This window comes from Bactrocera neohumeralis, chromosome 5, assembly GCF_024586455.1.
Source record: "Bactrocera neohumeralis isolate Rockhampton chromosome 5, APGP_CSIRO_Bneo_wtdbg2-racon-allhic-juicebox.fasta_v2, whole genome shotgun sequence".
Classification (NCBI taxonomy): domain Eukaryota; kingdom Metazoa; phylum Arthropoda; class Insecta; order Diptera; family Tephritidae; genus Bactrocera; species Bactrocera neohumeralis.
The window spans coordinates 63,374,357-63,391,788 of NC_065922.1; the positions used below are offsets into that span (position 1 = coordinate 63,374,357).

General features: G+C 33.7%; 5 protein-coding genes across 10 annotated transcripts; 2 read left to right on the forward strand and 3 right to left on the reverse strand.

Annotated features, from left to right (window-relative positions):
• Positions 1–2,318: 2,318 nt before the first annotated feature.
• On the reverse strand, positions 2,319–5,957 carry LOC126759398 (uncharacterized). Its single transcript, XM_050474173.1, has 5 exons — positions 5,583–5,957; positions 4,543–5,529; positions 3,698–4,482; positions 2,958–3,627; positions 2,319–2,899 (listed from the first exon to the last, which is right to left on the reverse strand). Exons 1-5 carry the CDS (start codon positions 5,847–5,849, stop codon positions 2,825–2,827), a joined length of 2,784 nt encoding a protein of 927 aa, XP_050330130.1. The 5' UTR covers positions 5,850–5,957; the 3' UTR covers positions 2,319–2,824.
• Positions 5,958–8,333: 2,376 nt separating this feature from the next.
• LOC126759491 (uncharacterized) lies at positions 8,334–9,381 on the forward strand. 2 transcript variants are annotated; one of them, XM_050474327.1, is made up of 4 exons: positions 8,334–8,545; positions 8,645–8,734; positions 8,798–8,863; positions 8,975–9,381. In XM_050474327.1, exons 2-4 carry the CDS (start codon positions 8,705–8,707, stop codon positions 9,185–9,187), a joined length of 309 nt encoding a protein of 102 aa, XP_050330284.1. In that variant the 5' UTR covers positions 8,334–8,545; positions 8,645–8,704; the 3' UTR covers positions 9,188–9,381. The 2 variants fall into 2 exon arrangements, with proteins under 2 accessions (XP_050330284.1, XP_050330283.1); XM_050474326.1 differs by lacking the exon at positions 8,334–8,545 and having other exon boundaries at positions 8,566–8,734.
• A 46-nt stretch (positions 9,382–9,427) lies between these two features.
• Positions 9,428–11,314, reverse strand: LOC126759447 (nucleic acid dioxygenase ALKBH1). The gene is made up of 3 exons (XM_050474263.1): positions 10,654–11,314; positions 10,037–10,572; positions 9,428–9,978 (listed from the first exon to the last, which is right to left on the reverse strand). The coding sequence occupies exons 1-3, from the start codon at positions 10,753–10,755 to the stop codon at positions 9,531–9,533; spliced, it is 1,086 nt and encodes a 361-aa protein (XP_050330220.1). The 5' UTR covers positions 10,756–11,314; the 3' UTR covers positions 9,428–9,530.
• A 104-nt stretch (positions 11,315–11,418) lies between these two features.
• On the reverse strand, positions 11,419–14,964 carry LOC126759450 (KH domain-containing, RNA-binding, signal transduction-associated protein 3-like). Of its 5 annotated transcripts, XR_007666996.1 has the most exons (7): positions 14,728–14,920; positions 14,549–14,670; positions 14,146–14,489; positions 14,002–14,085; positions 13,476–13,555; positions 12,235–12,537; positions 11,674–11,767 (listed from the first exon to the last, which is right to left on the reverse strand). XR_007666996.1 is itself a non-coding variant. In XM_050474266.1 (6 exons), the coding sequence occupies exons 1-6, from the start codon at positions 14,885–14,887 to the stop codon at positions 11,691–11,693; spliced, it is 867 nt and encodes a 288-aa protein (XP_050330223.1). In that variant the 5' UTR covers positions 14,888–14,920; the 3' UTR covers positions 11,419–11,690. The 5 variants fall into 5 exon arrangements, 4 of the variants coding, with proteins under 4 accessions (XP_050330223.1, XP_050330225.1, XP_050330224.1 ...); XM_050474266.1 differs by lacking the exon at positions 12,235–12,537 and having other exon boundaries at positions 11,419–11,767; XM_050474268.1 differs by lacking the exon at positions 11,674–11,767 and having other exon boundaries at positions 11,916–12,537.
• A 297-nt stretch (positions 14,965–15,261) lies between these two features.
• On the forward strand, positions 15,262–16,012 carry LOC126759480 (nuclear nucleic acid-binding protein C1D). The gene is made up of 2 exons (XM_050474314.1): positions 15,262–15,598; positions 15,653–16,012. Exons 1-2 carry the CDS (start codon positions 15,374–15,376, stop codon positions 15,878–15,880), a joined length of 453 nt encoding a protein of 150 aa, XP_050330271.1. The 5' UTR covers positions 15,262–15,373; the 3' UTR covers positions 15,881–16,012.
• The last annotated feature ends 1,420 nt before the right edge of the window (positions 16,013–17,432 follow it).

The following is a 17,432-nucleotide window of genomic DNA, read 5'->3' on the forward strand; positions in this document are numbered from 1 at the left end:
TCATCGTTCCATCGAATGCGATATTCGCCGTGGTCAACGCGCAAAGAACCATAAATCTTTCGCAGAACTTTTCTCTCGAAAACTCCCAACGTCGACTCATCAGTTGTCATCGTCCAGGCCTCTGTACCATATAGCAGGACGGGAATTATGAGCGACTTATAGAGTTTGGTTTTTGTTCGTCGAGAGAGGACTTTGCTTCTAAATTGCCTACTCAGTCTGAAGTAGCACCTGTTGGCAAAAGTTATCCTGCGTTGGATTTCCAGGCTGACATTGTTGGTGGTGTTTACGCCGGTTCCCAAATATACGAAACTATCTACAACTTCAAAGTTATGACTGTCAACAGTGACGTCCCCCTGCAGGTAGGGGGGATCCCCCTTTGGGGGAAACCGAATATATCCGCGGCAAGGCATACCTGTCGTAAGAGGCGACTCAAAGCCACATACACTGTGTATGACATTTTTCAGGTCTTGGTTCGAAATAATATAATAATAAATAAATAAATATTCAGCTTGAAGTCACATTCTAAGCTTCATATTATTTCACAATATAATATAAAGTATTTGCGACAGCGACAAATGCAGCCAGTCATTGAGTCTTTGGGGACTCAGCTGGCAGTAGCGAAAGCTACAATGTAAAATCATACCAAAGACTTAAACCTGGTACCACGGGGAGCAGTTAGCCTTTGGAGGTAACTCCAATCTGCTCATTGGGTTTGGCCCTTTGTGGAGATTCGTGGTGGCTGTGGTTTAAACCTAAATGCAGAAAGGGCATTTAGTCCGGTGTGGGTGCCGGACCCAGAGTATGGCAGAGGTTTTAGGTCGGCCTCGAACCCGACCAAGGTGGCTAGGGTGTTAACGTCCACCCGAACCAATTGGAACCAAAGTATAGGTGCAACTCGTGCTTTGGTTCTCCAGGGTATGAGTGTTTGAGGAATGCACTTATGCTTTGGGGTGCTGTTCAACGCATTGTATTGATCTACGTGCTTCTAGCAATAGAAAGCACCGTGGAGTTAGGCTGTCGACAGCAGGATCCCACGTAAAAACATAACGGACTCTGTCAACAGTGACGTGGGAGCCAAGTCGCGAGTGCGACGACTGTTTGTTTGATGACAGGAGATATTTTGTCTTGCCCATTTGCTTTGCTTCCTTGACCAGTCTGGAGAAAGCAGAACTAACGGCGCGGATGTTGAGGCCCATTGGCTTTAAAAATTGGAATTCCAATTATGCTTTAGAGAAATTTAAGTCCTCCATGCATGTGCAACGGGACGAGGCTGCTTATAAAGGAATTGAAGGACAATTTAATTGTAGCAACCATTATCACCGGCCCAGCAGCTGGTCAACTAGCTCATATACCGAGGATTCCGATGATCCTAAGTAATCTGCCAATCTCATTCAAACGCCTTCAAATTCCAGTGAAAACATCTTTCGCTCTAACTACAAACAAGTCCCAAGGCTTTCGAATTAGGTCTATCGCAGGTCGGAGGTCATGAAAATCAATTTGTATCGCTGCCACAAAATAAATTAGCATCAAATATCGTTTACAGGGAAGCTCTCACTCAATAAATTATTTTTCAGGAGCAGAGAAAATCAAATATACAGTAAAGGTCTTTTTACAAGAAAAAAAAAATCATATTGATACAAAATCTATACTTTTATGTTCGAATTTCCTTCATTTAACTAATTTTTAATGACCCTACGCAAAAACGGGAAAGTATTTGTGGAAGAGTATGTAGAAAATTATAACTTTTGAAATGATTGTTTAATAGCCGTGTGAAGCCGGGGGGCTACTAGTTTGTTATAATTTTTAATATTTTTATTGAAGTTCGTCGAGAAGTTGTTTAAGCTTCAAACTTTTTATACAAGGATTTAATTTTGATCGTTCAATTTGTATTGCAGGTAAGTATATGCTATAGTGGTCCTATATAATAAAGTTTTCCATACAAAAATTAGATTGTGATCGTTCAATTTGTATAATAGCTATATGCTGTAGTGATCTTATATCGAAAGTTCCAATAAATGTGCAGCTTATTGGGAAGAAAAAGACGTTTCCACTATTTCAGGTCGACATCTTGAAAACTGATGAATTGATTGGTAAAACACAGAAGGAATCATTGGAGACGATAGATTAAATATATATGTATGTATATAAATGACCAGCATGACGAGCCGACTCACGTCCGTATGTTTGCATATACACGAATTAGACCCTCAGACTTTGAGATATCGCATTTTCTTTCCAAACAGCGGCTCATTTATTGTAAACTGAACGATCAAAATCAAATTTTTGTAAGGAAAACTTTAATTATTTATAAACTGTAATAACGTTTTTTTAGTACGGTTTAATTCTCTTTTTCTGTTTATTCTTAAGATGCAAACAAAAACCAGTGAGTTTTTAATAAGTTTGCGTTCAATTGCCTTATAATAAATATATGTATATGCCTTCACTTAAGGGCAAGTTTTATCTTAGTCTACGAATGCAACTAATATTTTTAAGTTTTTAACTTCGTTAGACATTTTTTATTTTTTGTGGAATAGAGTTTAACAGAAAGGTTCTACACTTAGTCGAACATTTACATATATAATACAATTTTTAGTTCAATAAATATAAGAAAAGTAAATTATACGTATAACCTTATTAAAACTCCGTTGACAAACATATTATAAGTGCGAAAAAAACACACAATAACGAATCCTTCACACTGAAGCAGCTAAACAACAATTTCTGCAGATATTTTCGATTATTCGCAAAATAATAGGGAAATGATAAAAGAGGTAAGTGCAAAAAGAAATAGTAAGGGATTAATCGACTTGTTTATTTCTAAAATTTAAGGCTTTTTATTCTCTTTATTAGTAGATGTAGATGCCGGACAAAGTGATGAACGAGTACTTAATCTCGTGCTCTGAAACAAAAAAAGTATATAATAACTATTTCTACGATTTTTAATTATCAGAACTTACCAATCGAGATGTTGTCTGTTTTGAAACATTCTGTTGTTTCACCATCGACTGTCTACCTCGTACTACCGGTACAGACATTCCGCTCAAACTTTTTCGCGAGCGCACCGGTGACTTGGTCTTCGTCAATTCAGGTAAAGCCCGTTTCTTTACTCCCGAAGTATTTGCAAGTGGCTGCTGTAATTTTGACGGTGTAGAGACTGAAAACCGAGGATTTTTCTTTGTTATCGTGCCATTGGGTCTTTTAGCAATACTACAAATGGCTGGTGTTGAGCATGCGTTAGGAAAACCTGAAATCTGTTCCCCACTTCGAGTTGGTGGCATTGGTGTGCTCGTATTGGATAATTTACCCGCCATGGTAAGTAAATTCATTGAAGTTTCCATGTTAATGGTTTGTGAGGGTATACGTGAATTTACATTGGATCCTTCTGGGGTAGCGATTGTAGTTGTAAGCATGGGTGCTACTTTCTTAATTGGCATTACAGCCTTAAGTGGACCATTGGATGCCATAATCGAAGTTTTCGTCGTCTGAGTTTTGGTTCTTTTCTTTAAATCAGGTTTGAAAACATTCAAATTGGTTCGTGAAATGGGGTGCAAAACGGCATGTTGTTGAGATTCATGCTCTCGTAATTTAGAAGGACCGAGTGAGTAACGCGACTGGATTGTTGAAGTGCTAACAAAACAAAAATACATTTTATCATACATTTATATAATATAAATATATTTCAAGTACTTAAGCCTACTTTTGTAAACGTCGAGAGTTTGTCGCACCGGCTCCTTGAGTTAATGAGCTAAGAGGCGTATGTGGTGTACCACTGGAAAACGAATTCCGTCGCTGAGTAGAACGTATTGGTGTTTTCATTTCTACTATAGAGGTATTTATTTGGGACGCACCCTCAGTAAGAGGAGACTGTACTTCACCTGTAATATAAGGGACTGCTTGCGACCGTATTGGCAATTGTACAATTTTAACTTTGTCATGTATTGATAAAGATTGTGCACGTCGTCGAGGTACAATATTACTATCCATATCATCCAATGCAACGTTACAATTGGAGGTATTAATATCTTGGGTATTAGTTGGTTGTACTGAATTTGTTGGCATAACAACAATAAATGTGGGGTTACACATTGTGGATTGCTGTAACGGGTTATTTCCTGACGAATTATTACCTTTCGTAGCATCCATACTAGATGCTTGGGCAGCAATTTGGTGTTGCTCAAGTAGTTTGCCTATTTGTTCGATGATATCATTCACATCTGGATTTGTTGCGGCAGTGTTCTGTAAGGATGGTTTTAAGATTGGCGATGTTATTGGTGAAAGAGCGTCGACATGTGGTAAGAGCAGATTCTCCCTTTCCGCTACTGGTTCGCCATCAAATGTACCAGAGGATTTTAACATTACTTCTGGTATTTCTTTTGCAGGTGGCGAAGATTGTGTAGACTGAATAGAATGTGTCATTTGCGAGTTATCATCAACTGATGCTGCAGTTCCACTAGTTTTGTCACAACCATTCTTGCTTTTCGTCTTTAAAAACAAAATAAATAGTTTATCAATTTTAATATTTGCATTTTCACATTCTCATACCTCTAATTCCATATCAAAAGTTCCCTGTCGCACAATGGTTTGTGGCACTTGCGTTGATGGTTCACTATCATGTATATTTTTTATTAATTCATCGTTATTATCTTCGCATTTTTCAGTATTTAAGGCTGTACTCAGTTTTTTTAACAAACAGTTGGCTTTCTCTTTTTTATCGTCATCCACAATTTCATTATCGCATAACAAAGATTTTAAGTTATCTATTAAAGACACAACATCTTGACCCTTACAAGCCTCCACTCGCTTTGCCCGTAATTTTTCTCTTAGAGCCGATAAATCTGGAACTGTCAAATTTTGCGGCGCAGGCATTACATCTTCTGCTTCCCTTGTCAATAACGAAGTCTCTTCAGGAACTGGTGATGGCAATTTTCTCAACATGGGGATACTCAACATTTCTAGATCGGCTTCGAAATCATTTTCGGCGTCTGATAGTTTTGGTGGTTCTTCCCTCAGGAGATCATCGTCTACTAATTTTAAAGGCGACTCCGTCGCAAGCATATAATCACTGAAGTGCGCAGCAGCGGAAAATGCAGTTGAAAATCCACTATCAGTCTGTCGAGATCGACAACTCAATGGAGAATTAAATGTTGAATTTGCTATGCTTAATTTAAGTAGACGTTTCCGATTTTCCATTGCTTTCCGTATTCTAGCCGAATAGCCATCAGCACTATTTGCGGAACTTTCATCGCTTTCAATCGCAGAGCTGCAAGTATCTGGCGTAGATTTAATGGACATAGAAATTGGTGGGCTCTCACTATCTAACTCGTGGACTAAAGCAGAATGATAGATTGATATACTGCAGTTTGAAGCAGTCATGTCAATGATATTTTTTATATCGCTTTTCTCCAAAGTAGCCAAAGTAGCCGTTTCTTTAACAGGACACGTACCATTATCATCCAGTATATTGTCATCGCTGAGTGATAAAAGCTTTCCGACCTTAACTTCTTTTTTGGGTTGCATAGAATAACGTGCCTATGATAAAAGTAATCGGTTATAAGTATTTAATTTTAATATATTTTGCCCACCTTTACGCTAGCCTCCTTTTCAACTAAATCAAAAGGATCTTCGGGTCGAGTTGATAATTTTTGCGCCAAGTCAAAAGGGTTGTTATCAAGACTTTCACGTCCCTCATTTTCTATAATAAGAAAATCTGGTAATGTACACTCCATAATTGATTGTTCGGGATTGGGCAGACTACTCGGCGATGCATTACTTTGATGCAACGTTTGTATTTGTTTATCGTCATCCTCAATACTAAGATCAATTAAATTCACAATTTCAATACGATTCATTTGTTTAAATGCTCCTCAATTTTATTGATTTTTCTTTAAATCACAAAATAAAAAATAACTATAATAAACAATGTTTCAGCGAAACTTTACAGATTATTCATCCTTTTAAAATGGCAGCTGTTTTCCTTTTAAACTTAACTGTTCGACCTGTCAATTTTGTTCCTTTAAGCCAGGTAAAATTACCTGGTTGACGGTGCTACCAAATCGAAATATTTAAATTTACACAAAATTTCTTTAAAAATGCAGTCGATTGAGCAATCGTTAACAAAGACTTCAACCATAGTCAAGTTTCAACATAATCACAACGTAAATTGGAATATATCGATAAAAAATTTAGGTTAAATGCTCAGAATGGCGGCTTTTGTGGAAAAATTATCCCTATTTTTGGGAAAATGTCTTAAAATTATTGTTCGAACAATCAATAATTTTCACAATTTTTTTTAAATTAAGTAATCGGACCGATTTATTTCTTTTTATAAATAAATACATTCATTACGAATACAAAATGATTTATTATGTGATATTATGATTATGTTTATTTATTGGGTGTATAATAGTTAATAAATTGTTGAAATTACACGTAAAAAAGGTCCTGTATCTATAATCTGTAGGAAAGTCGCTATCCCGTTATGGAAGCTTTTCTTGTTATTTTGAAATTTGACAAAATGGCGGCGGTTTGAACAAAATGTATCGAATTTTGTCCCTTTTTCGACAGTTTTTCGTAGAAAAAAATAGAAAGATTTCAAAAAAACAATAAAAGCTTCAATAGCACGATTGCCAATGACGATAAAAATGTTCTCCAAATTGCAACTAGATACCTAAAAAATTCTACCTTTGAGAGTGGAAATTGTTTTGAAAAACACCATTCTGAAAAACTCGTTTAAAGATTGGAGCACTCAGTTCCCTTTTTACAAGAAACGCTGTAGCGACCGAAATAATTTGAATTTGAAAAAAATCGATTTCTCGAAAATTTCATACTGAAACGATCCCTTAATGTTAATTGACCGCTAAATAAGGCGCATGCAGTTTTTAAGTTAAGTCAGAAAATCTTTTTTTCTCAATACGCAGGGCCTTAAACGTAGAACGCCACTTTTCATAAAATACACATACTTAGATAGTTAATAATGAGGTATTGCACTCCGATCTAAGGTCTATTGCACCCTCTCCTATATCACACCTAGGTCCAGCATCCTGAATATTTCCAGGAGCCTGCTGGCCGCTACTGAGGTGATGTGATCCTTGTCCCCGTAGATGGAATCTAGGGTTTGCGCAAGAGACTATGCCCATGTTGGACAAGTGCTTCCTGAGCCTGCTGTGCCCTGTGCACTTCCTATGCTCTCCTCTACTAAAAGCGATTTCACCTCATAAGCTGAGATTGCTTTTAGTGCCGCTTGACTGTCGCTAAGAATGGTGATACGCTGATTGCGATAGTTGCGGTGGAGAATGAGTTCTACGAACTGACTTATAGCAAAAACTTCTTCTTGTAAAATGCTTGGAAAACGTTCCATTGGTATGGGAGACTTGGTATGTGGTCTCGCAATGCCTGTTCCAATGCCTTCCAGTGTTTTCGAGCCGTCATTGTACCACTGGATAGTACTGTCTCTCAGCAGTATACCAAGCGTGGAGTCTTTACACCCTGTCTTGCTGCCGTTTGTGAAGTCAATCCCCTTGCAGTGGGGCATGTGCGCATTGCCCCTGAAGCTCAAGCAACCGCTCCATAAGTGACAATAGGCCTTATAGTCATGGTATACAGCCATCTACACATAGTCTTTTTTTGTTTTTAATTACTCAACCTAACCTAAATTCAGAAATTTAACATTCGTTTAGTGGTGTTTTCTACTTTGGGATCAAGAAACCATATTAAATATTTTTTTATTTATTGTAGAAGTGCCTTATTTTAAAATTTCTTCTGTCCGACAAGGCATTTTGATTGTCGGTATTACGTTATATATCCGATAAAAACATAAATAAAAACGTGTAAATGAACGAATAAAAGTATATATTTAACTTCGTAAAAATTAAATTTTTTCATTAAAACAAATAAATGGGATACACTCATAATATCGAAATTCAAAATGCCGACACATCAAAAAACCGACAAAATTTAAATATGCAGCCAAATCAAAATACCGACAAATCAAAACACCGACAAATCAAAATGCCGACATGTGAAAAATGTTTTATCTTGTCCGCCCTTATTTCTATCGAAGCACAGAAAGATAATTCTGCCGACTAAGGGTTATGATCCTGAGCGTGTTCGTGGCCGGAGGCCGAAGGCCGCAGGGCCTCGAACGAACAACGCCACCTTTTCTTAATTCGTCGGTATTGTGATTTGTCGGTGTTTTGATTTGTCGGTATTTTGATTTGCCGGTATTTTGATTTGTCGGTGTTTTGATTTGTTGGTATTTTGAGTGTCGGGATTCTAAATTTCGAGATTTTGATTGTCGGCGTTACGTTATACACCCCAAATAAATATCGTTTGCTTTTACAGAAAAGCCACTATTCTGAACAATTGCCATTATATATTTAAAATCAAAAAAAGAAATTATTTAAACTTTAAGTTTTTGAGAATATGAACATAAAGCCATACTCTTCGACATGTACACAATCGTAATTATTTTAATAAGAATAAATATTATAAAAAACAACAAATGAACACTTGGCACCGGAAAACATTACAACTATGATATACATATGTATGTGTTTTTTCGCTTGATTGACAAATAAAAATTCTTTAGTGTGAAGTTAAATATTTTATGTACATATTTTGTTCTTTCCAATTTATATTTTACTAGAATCGCAACATATATTCGGAAAAAGGATAACAATAACGATATAATATTGAAGAACAACACATGGACTATTTTATTTACGATCCGAAAACGGTATGTTATGCCCGATCAGTCCTAAACAACTTTGGTTGATTTAATATTTCTCTGTATTAATAGGACGATTTTACCAACAAGTCGGTTATAATGACACGCAGCACTAATAGCAAAGCATTATTAACACAGGCAAGTTCAGAGTTTAGTTGTATTGCAAAAATATGTAGCATAAGAAAAAAACATTTCGGGTAAAAAAAAAATAAGTATATCTAAATATTTCATTGTTTTCCCTTATAATAGAATTCAAAGCAACGAATTCCGGTGAAGAAAATTCGATATTTATTGTGGCCTTTTGTCTTGGGAGTAAATCTGTACGACTTTCTGGCTCTATGTCATCTTGTTCCAACACATAGTCTTCATCTATCACGTCCGTTTTTGATGAGCACCTCATCTTTTCAGGTTTTTCATAAAAAGCAAACACAGGAATATGACTTACCAATGATTTCGAACTGATACAGAGTACAATTTTACTTGAAAACTAATTTTTCAGATAATTTATGTTTGTGGCGCTTTGAGTTAATTGTAACTAACAATTTTGAATTGAAATAGATTAAACAGCTATGGTCACTTTTTTCCTGCATTTATGACTACAATTAGAGATTTTTATTGAAAGCAATTCACAATTTATTATTTGTTGTGATATCGTAAATTATGATTTTACTTTCATGCTCCAAATGGAATCAGAATGAAAAATATGTTCACCTTTTTCTTTATTTTAATACAATATGTATTTACATTTAAACTAGTAACATACACCTCTTACATGTATTAGTATAGTAATACTAAAAAAAGATTATCAGTCATTACTATTTGTATTCGTTTTTTTTATATCTTCAGTGTTACTATCCAAACTTGGTAACCTGGTTTCACCAGCATTTAATACTTGTCTCACGTTAATGTTGATGCGCGCATAATTAAGGTAGTTTTTAAATGGTAACCAAAATGCTTCGTCAATTACTTTTTGATATAATGTTGAATCTATACCATATGTATTAACTTTTTCAACTAGCGTAGAATCTATTCGGGCTCTTTTACTTCTGGGCGAACTTATTGATATTGAACTTTCTGTATGAACAAGATTGTTCCAGGGTTCCTCGCGATCTTTCATTACACGTGGAACAGCATGATAGCATAAACGGGATTCACCAGACATAATAAGCACATCTCCACTACGTAAATATACTGCTAATGGAGACATTTCTTTTGTTCTTCCACCAATTAAAAATATCGCAGTTTGTCCAAAACTAAAACAATGGTTTGCATTAATAATTTATGTTAATTTCTATTAATTTTGAATGGTACCTAAAAGAGAACAATGGAGCTGTTCGATTAGGTTCTGAATGATCTGTATGAGCAGAAAGGGTTGTGCCGATTGGGTAAAAATTTACAATTGCTGCTTGTGCTTCATACAATTTAAATCCTAAAACCGAAGCAAAGTGTGCACTTAATGAGGCAAGATCTTTGGGGAACTCCCCACGCTTTTCTTCAGAGTACTTTTTAGAATCCCAATCATGGTGGTACCCAAGAGTAGTCCACCTCATTGAGATGTTCATACGACGTATTTCATCTATGTCAGTGCATTGTTGTAAAGATCGCCACCAATCATCTAGCACTTCTACGGGAAAGAGTTGTGGACTTAAATTATTTATATTTGGAGTTTGCGGGTAGTCTTTTAAACAACGAGCCATCCAGTAACGTTGGCCTTGCACGGTGAATGGATTTCTTATTACAATAGCACCTGAGGAGTTAAGAGTATAACAGAGCCACTTGTTTATAGGTTCCAGACCTGGAAACTGTTCATCCACATCTTGTATGTGGGTTAAGTCCACTTGGTGTACCTAAATTAAAGAATTGCATAAATATTAATATTTTTAGTTTAAGCTACTCAAAATAGCACTCATAAAATAAAGTTAATTTACATGTGCGGCAAATTCTTGGAGATTTTTATCAAGATCTATAACAGAGCCAAAATCTGGAACAGGTGATTTTCGTTTGTAGTATTTAAACTTTTCTTTAAACATTTTTAAATTCACAAAAAGTACATATTGAAAATTTCTAAAAAGTTATCAAAAAAATCTAAACATATGTATGGTTAAACACCCGTCAGATTTATTCTAAATATGTATATGTAAATGAATGTTGTTAGATATGGTGGTGTTCACAATTTTAAGCATTTGTTTATTTAATTTGGCAGTACTTTGCCCCAGTTAATAGAAGAAGTTCTCGGCCTTCAATAAGGGGTACATATTGTTACCACACTTAATACAAAGTGTTAAAAAAAAAGATTTTTGCTCTCATGATTTTAATATTTTTTTACGTTAATGTCTGTTTCTTATAAATGATTTGTTTACATTTCTTCTTCTTGCGCGCAATACATATGTGTTTCAGTGCTGCCAGTATAAGTAATCAAATTATTTCCGTGGGGTAGAATTTTTCATGGAAATTGAACTTCCAACTTATTTATAGATCCTTTCCGATGTTTCCAATTTATATTCCGATTTCCGAATGAAAAGTGGAAGTTTTTAATGATAGTTATAATTATTTGAAGTTAAGGTAAAAGGAGTTGTCCTGAAGAAATAATTTTGCTTTAACATTTCAAAAATTACATTTTCCTCTCTTTTCGGTATTAACTTTTTGACACACTTATGTCTTCGCGAATACATTTATTAGAATAATCGAATAAATACGATTTTTAACACAAATTGAGATATGATTTATTCATATTCATATACATCATAATTTTGATTCACAGTTTCAAGATTTAGTAGGACACTTGACAAGAACTACGCAGGTCCAAGTTCGATATGTTAACACATACATATACTCATTGCTTATATGCTCTTCAAGTTTTTGTAACATATGACCAGATGATCTTGTTTAACATTCGCCTTGTTGATTATTTATCCAAGTAGGTTCTTTTTCTTCATAAGGATAAGATCCAAATTGTTAACTCTATTCAACTGGGATTCAGCTGAGAGGTGCATTCAAATTGTGATACATAACAGCGTCGGGCATGTATTGATGCTCCCAATTCTATTTTAAATTAGAAAAAATATGAGATATGATTTCTGTCTCTAAAATTTTTATCAACCGATTTTAACCATTTTATAATGATTTAAATATAAATTTTAGATATCGCAGTTGAACTAACTGTACAAAAGTAATAATTACACAACTGAAATTAAAATTTGCAACTACTTTTAATGAAATTATATGTTCACAAACAAGATTATGTAGTTAGGAAAGTACGCTGTGAAGATGAAACTTCAAAATAGTTTCAAACGAATTTTCCACAGGGATTCATCATCATTCTATAAAATAGAGAATATCCGATACACTTTAACATGATCCCAACCCTATAATATTCGTTACTAAAATCTGAACTTAATGCAAACTTTATAAATACTTTTTTCTTGTGGTTTAAATAGAACAAACAAACAAAACTTAAAAATATTACCATTCAAAGAACTTTTGTTGGAAACTGTCAAATAATTACGTACTTTACCATTCTGGATTCGCACAAAAGTAAATCGAATAAAGTTTTTATGTTTGTTATTGTATTGTTCCATTATCTCGTTGAGCTGTATCTCAAAACTTGATTTGTCCGAGTTTTGTTCATCAATGACGTTAGACAGGACGATTACATTCGTAAAACTTGTTGATCATTTAAGATGGATTCCTTCGTTCTTATAGGTGGTTTAGGAACTTACTGCGCCACAACACCCTACTATTACTATATTTTTTCATTATATACTCTCATATTAAATCCTATGTTGGCTATCGTGCAACTTTTACCATATTGACTATATACAAAAAAAAAAAAAAACTGGTTAATATTTTTAACCAAATTTTTCATAAATAATCAAAAATTCGTACATATACAAATGAGTATGGTTATTCTAGCTCTTATGTTACTAAATTATAGAATTTTCAAGTCCCTAATTTTATTAACTACATTATGAGACATTCCGTTTCGCACAATTTTTTGTTTTAACATATTATTAGATTATAATTTAGCCAATTTTATATTTTAAAACGTTTTATATACATATAACAGCTTTATCAATTTCGAAAGTTATTCAATTTTGTTGTTTTATTTCAGTAACACAGATTAACATGATTGAAGTAAGAGTATTATGTATTATATGAATATTTTTTGTAATATTATAAACTTTGTTAAGTTATTCAGATAACATGTAAACTATTATTACTTGTATTGTTCTTTATTATTATTTGCACACAAATTCTAGACGACATACAATTACATTAATTTTATCAATATTCAGTTTATTGCGAAAATGTAGTGATTAATATAATATTGATTTTATGTTTGAATTTTATATTATTTTTTGAATAGTAGTTAGTTATGATTACAATATTTGATTCTGAAAGGTTTTATATCATCATAAATTTATTTGTATTTCCTAATAATACTTTGATATATTGGTTTATAAGGTTTGACTGCAGTCTCGCGTGTACGCTTAAATCCAGATCCAATAACAGTAGTTGGTGGTCGTTTTATAGGCACTGTTGATGGGATAACTTTTACTTAATTACTTCAAAATTATTATTTTATATACAAAGTTATAAGAAATTTTCAATTTTTTTATCTTTGATTGTTTAATAAATAATATTGCATTGTTATTAATACCCACGCCATTTTATATATGTATATTATTATTTTTTTCTAAATACTTAGTATAGCAAAATTTTCTGAAATATGTATTTGTAGACAACATACCTTTTATATATGGAGTTGGAATAGTACGCTTTGGGATTCGAGGTTGATATTCAATTATTTCTTCATACTGTTCCTCTAAACTGAAATATGAGAAAAGTAAGTTTAAACAAATTATAAAAGTAGGTTCGAAGGAGTAGCCTGTTTCAAAAAGAAATGAAAATAATTTATTTATTAAATTCTCTCTTGAAGATTGTGGGATAGTCGACAACAAATTGTCGGATAAAAATCATGGACTGTTCGGTTTCGTAGACCCAATTATTGTGAATATGTGTACACTTAGACAAGCAATTCCATTTCTACTGTTAACTTTTGTTAAGTTTTTAATTACATCAAGAAATTTATTCCGTAGTCTTTAAAAAAAAAAAAAAAAATTTGATTTAAAATGGCGACTGAGTATATTACTAAACAAACCAATCACCTGTTGAAGTCTTGATCTAAAAGATGATTTCATTGATGAAACAACAAATTAAGCATATACACGCGTCCATTTCATTATACAATCTTCTTACAAATCGATTACACTTACCTCTCTGGGGAAGCACCGTGATGCTTAATTAGATTTAAAAATTTAGATGCACCTTCACCAGTCGAGAACTTATTAAGCACCGTTCTGAAAATTTTTTTTTTATTTTAAGTATTACCATATGAAAATTATTGTATAGAAACTTACTTTGAATATGTTTCTGCCGATTTTGGATCTATTTCCATAAGTTCCCGCAGTTGTTCTTGTGAAACTTCATCGTTTTTATCTGGTACAAGATATTTACGTATTTCAGCTAAAGCGTAAGCAATTCGTGCATGTGCCTCAGCTGGAGTTGCTACAGTGCTTATTTCTATGAAGAGATCTCTATTTAGGTGCGCATGTTGAGGATCGCCTGATTGTCTTAGTTCTTCTTCCTTATTACGATCGCGCATTGAACCACGGCCTTTTATAATAATTTTACACTGCGTCTCTTCATGCAAACGTCTTAATGAATTACCCTTCGGTCCCAATAATTTTCCTGTAAAGTTGAACTGAAACAAAAAAAAAGTATCAAATATGTTAAATTCTTCGAGTATGCAATATTATATACCTTGGGATATTGCTTAACAGGAACGAACACTTTTTGAGTAATCTTCATTGGTTTTTGTTTATAAACATCAGCCAAGTATTCAGTGCCTGGAATTCGACCAGTCGTGTACACTCGTTCAATTGCTAAAATTGTAAATTTTTTATAAGTCGGTCGCATATAACCCTACTTACAGTGTATACCTTCGTCAATGACCTGAACACATAAAGGAAATTCGCTACCTAAGCGTTCTCGTTCTTCGTTCAGGTCCGCAAGAAATTTCTGGGCAACTCCATTAATTCGTGGACCTTCATATTCCTCATTTTTACGTGTTGGACCTTCCTCATTAAAATTACTGGCCATTTTAATAGTTTTTAAGAAACCTTTTTCTGCAAGCTATTACACATAAAAGAAACTCTCATATACAACAAACTTATGTGGATAAAATTACCAGTGATGCCTAATCAATTTAGAGTAATACCAAATACTTAAGGGCTGGATAGACCTAACGTATGTAATTAATTAACACTAACACGTTAAACTAAACTGTATTATACAAATTTAAGTAGTGAAATTTGTATATCTAACTAGTTCTTGCGGTTTTTCCACAATTCGTTTTATTTATGAAATAATTAACCATATCTAATATTAAATAAATTTCAATATATAGAGTTTCTACGATTATGCATATTAATGCGTGGGTACTAGTTTGGGCTTAAGTCTGAATTCAGCACAACACTGTTGACAGTTCGAAATCATCTGAGAATTTTATGGTTAATATCCCAAGTATTTGTTTTGAATTACATATTTTTGTAGGGAATTTATATTTTAAAAAATTGAAATAGAATCATGGATTTTGGCGAGCTGAGGAATGATGATAAGTTTACTAAAACAGTGAACAATTTTGCAAGTGCCTTGGATAAAATCGAAAAAAGCCTTAGCACGGCCGTCGATTTGAAAGATTTCGAAGAACTTTCAACACAAGAAAAAGTTAAACTAGATAATTATCTGGCATATGCAATAAACTCGCTATATTGGATGCATGTTAAGCTACGAGGAGATGATCCTAATGAGGTAGTAAATATTTATCAAAACCATCTTATAAATTACTTTGTTTACCATTAACAGCATGGCATAAAAAATGAGCTTTCCCGCGTGCGTCAAACTATTGTACGCGATAAGCAAATATATGAGCGCAATACCATAAGACCGGTGATAGACAAAGCCGCTGCTGGACGTTTTATTAAACACGGCCTGCATGTAAGATTTGATGAAGACGGAGAGAGGCTTACTGATAACTCCAGCAATAATAAGATGAACAAGGATACGGTCATGACTTCCCCTACAGTTCCATAATAAATTGTAATGAAATTTAAATGTAATTTCTTTTTCTTAATAATAGGACATTTTTGTAAATCCTAATGTCGATAAGTAAAAAATTAGAAATATATAGACCTATTCCAATTTCGAACTATATTAACACTTAAATAGAGCTTTTCATTATTTCGATTAATAAATATACTTATATACTGGAGGATCCCAAACCAATCACACTTCTTCTTTAGCTCGCCTTCAAACGAATATATGATGTTTGTTAGGATACTTGGTCTAAGACCGGAAGTGGTGAGCTGCTTTAGACATATGTATGTATGTAAAGAATCGTTTGTGGCAACTCCCAAGTTAATGACGCTCAAAGATCTTTCCTCATTTGCGTGAAGATTCTACACATAAGGGATCGTCTCAGTGTGATCCTCTGAAAAATCACTGATTTTCGCGTTTTTTTATAATGCTGAAATTAACTAATTATTAAAAACTTTCATAGCGCGATAGCGAATGACGTTTAAATTTTCTCTCCAAAATGGAATTAGATACGTAGCTACATAACTCTTCCTTTGAGAGTGTAAACCGTTTTGAAAAACACCATTCTGAGAAAAACTCGTTTGAAGATTGCGAGTCGCTATGTTCCCCACTCTGTTCCCTTTCTACAAGAAACGCTGTAGCGACCGTAATAATTTGAATTTCGATTTCAAAATTGAGAGAATGTTTATTATAGTGTATACTTTCCGATAATGAAACAAAAAATCGATTTCTCGAAGATTTCACACTGAGACGATCCCTTAAAGTACCACTCAGATTAGAATGATGTGCAAAAGTAACATCTGTCACCTAATTATGGAACATAAAATTAAAATTTATAAAAAAAATATATTTTGAATTATAACAATTAGGAATTAGGGAGTGTACATTAAGAAAATCTTAAGAATATGTCCTACGACGACACTAAGTACTCATCTTACTACTAAGTATCTACTGATTCACAAAGGGTTAGATCACCGAAATAACAGACCTTGAATAAAGTCCGAGTCGATTTCGCTATCGTAGAACCGGCTGTTGTGGAAATTACATCTACTACCCCTTGTGTTCCAAGTCCGAAGAAATCAACTCAAAACGAATATAGAAGGTAATTGCGAAACTAATAACAACTGCAATAGCATAAAACTCAACTTTAGTTTTGAACTGCATTTTTATAGCCAAATATCTGGAAATGAGTCATGAGAAAAAGTCCCACGAGTAATGATGAAATACATACATATATGTAGATGCACATATTTGCATATATACGACAATAGATATACGTATATATATATTATTTACATACATATGTTGTTGTTGTTGTTTTAACGGTCATATAATATGAACATACGTAGGTATGTGTACAACAATGAATTCCGGTACTTTATTTACATACATTCATATGTACATACATATATTATATAAAAATATACATACATACGTAAATACAAAATTCTTTGCGAATTTGACCTATTTGATCTTGTGGCAGATATAAGTACATCATAAAACATGTGTAGATTTGGAGGTATGTCTCTATTTAAATATTTTATACCAC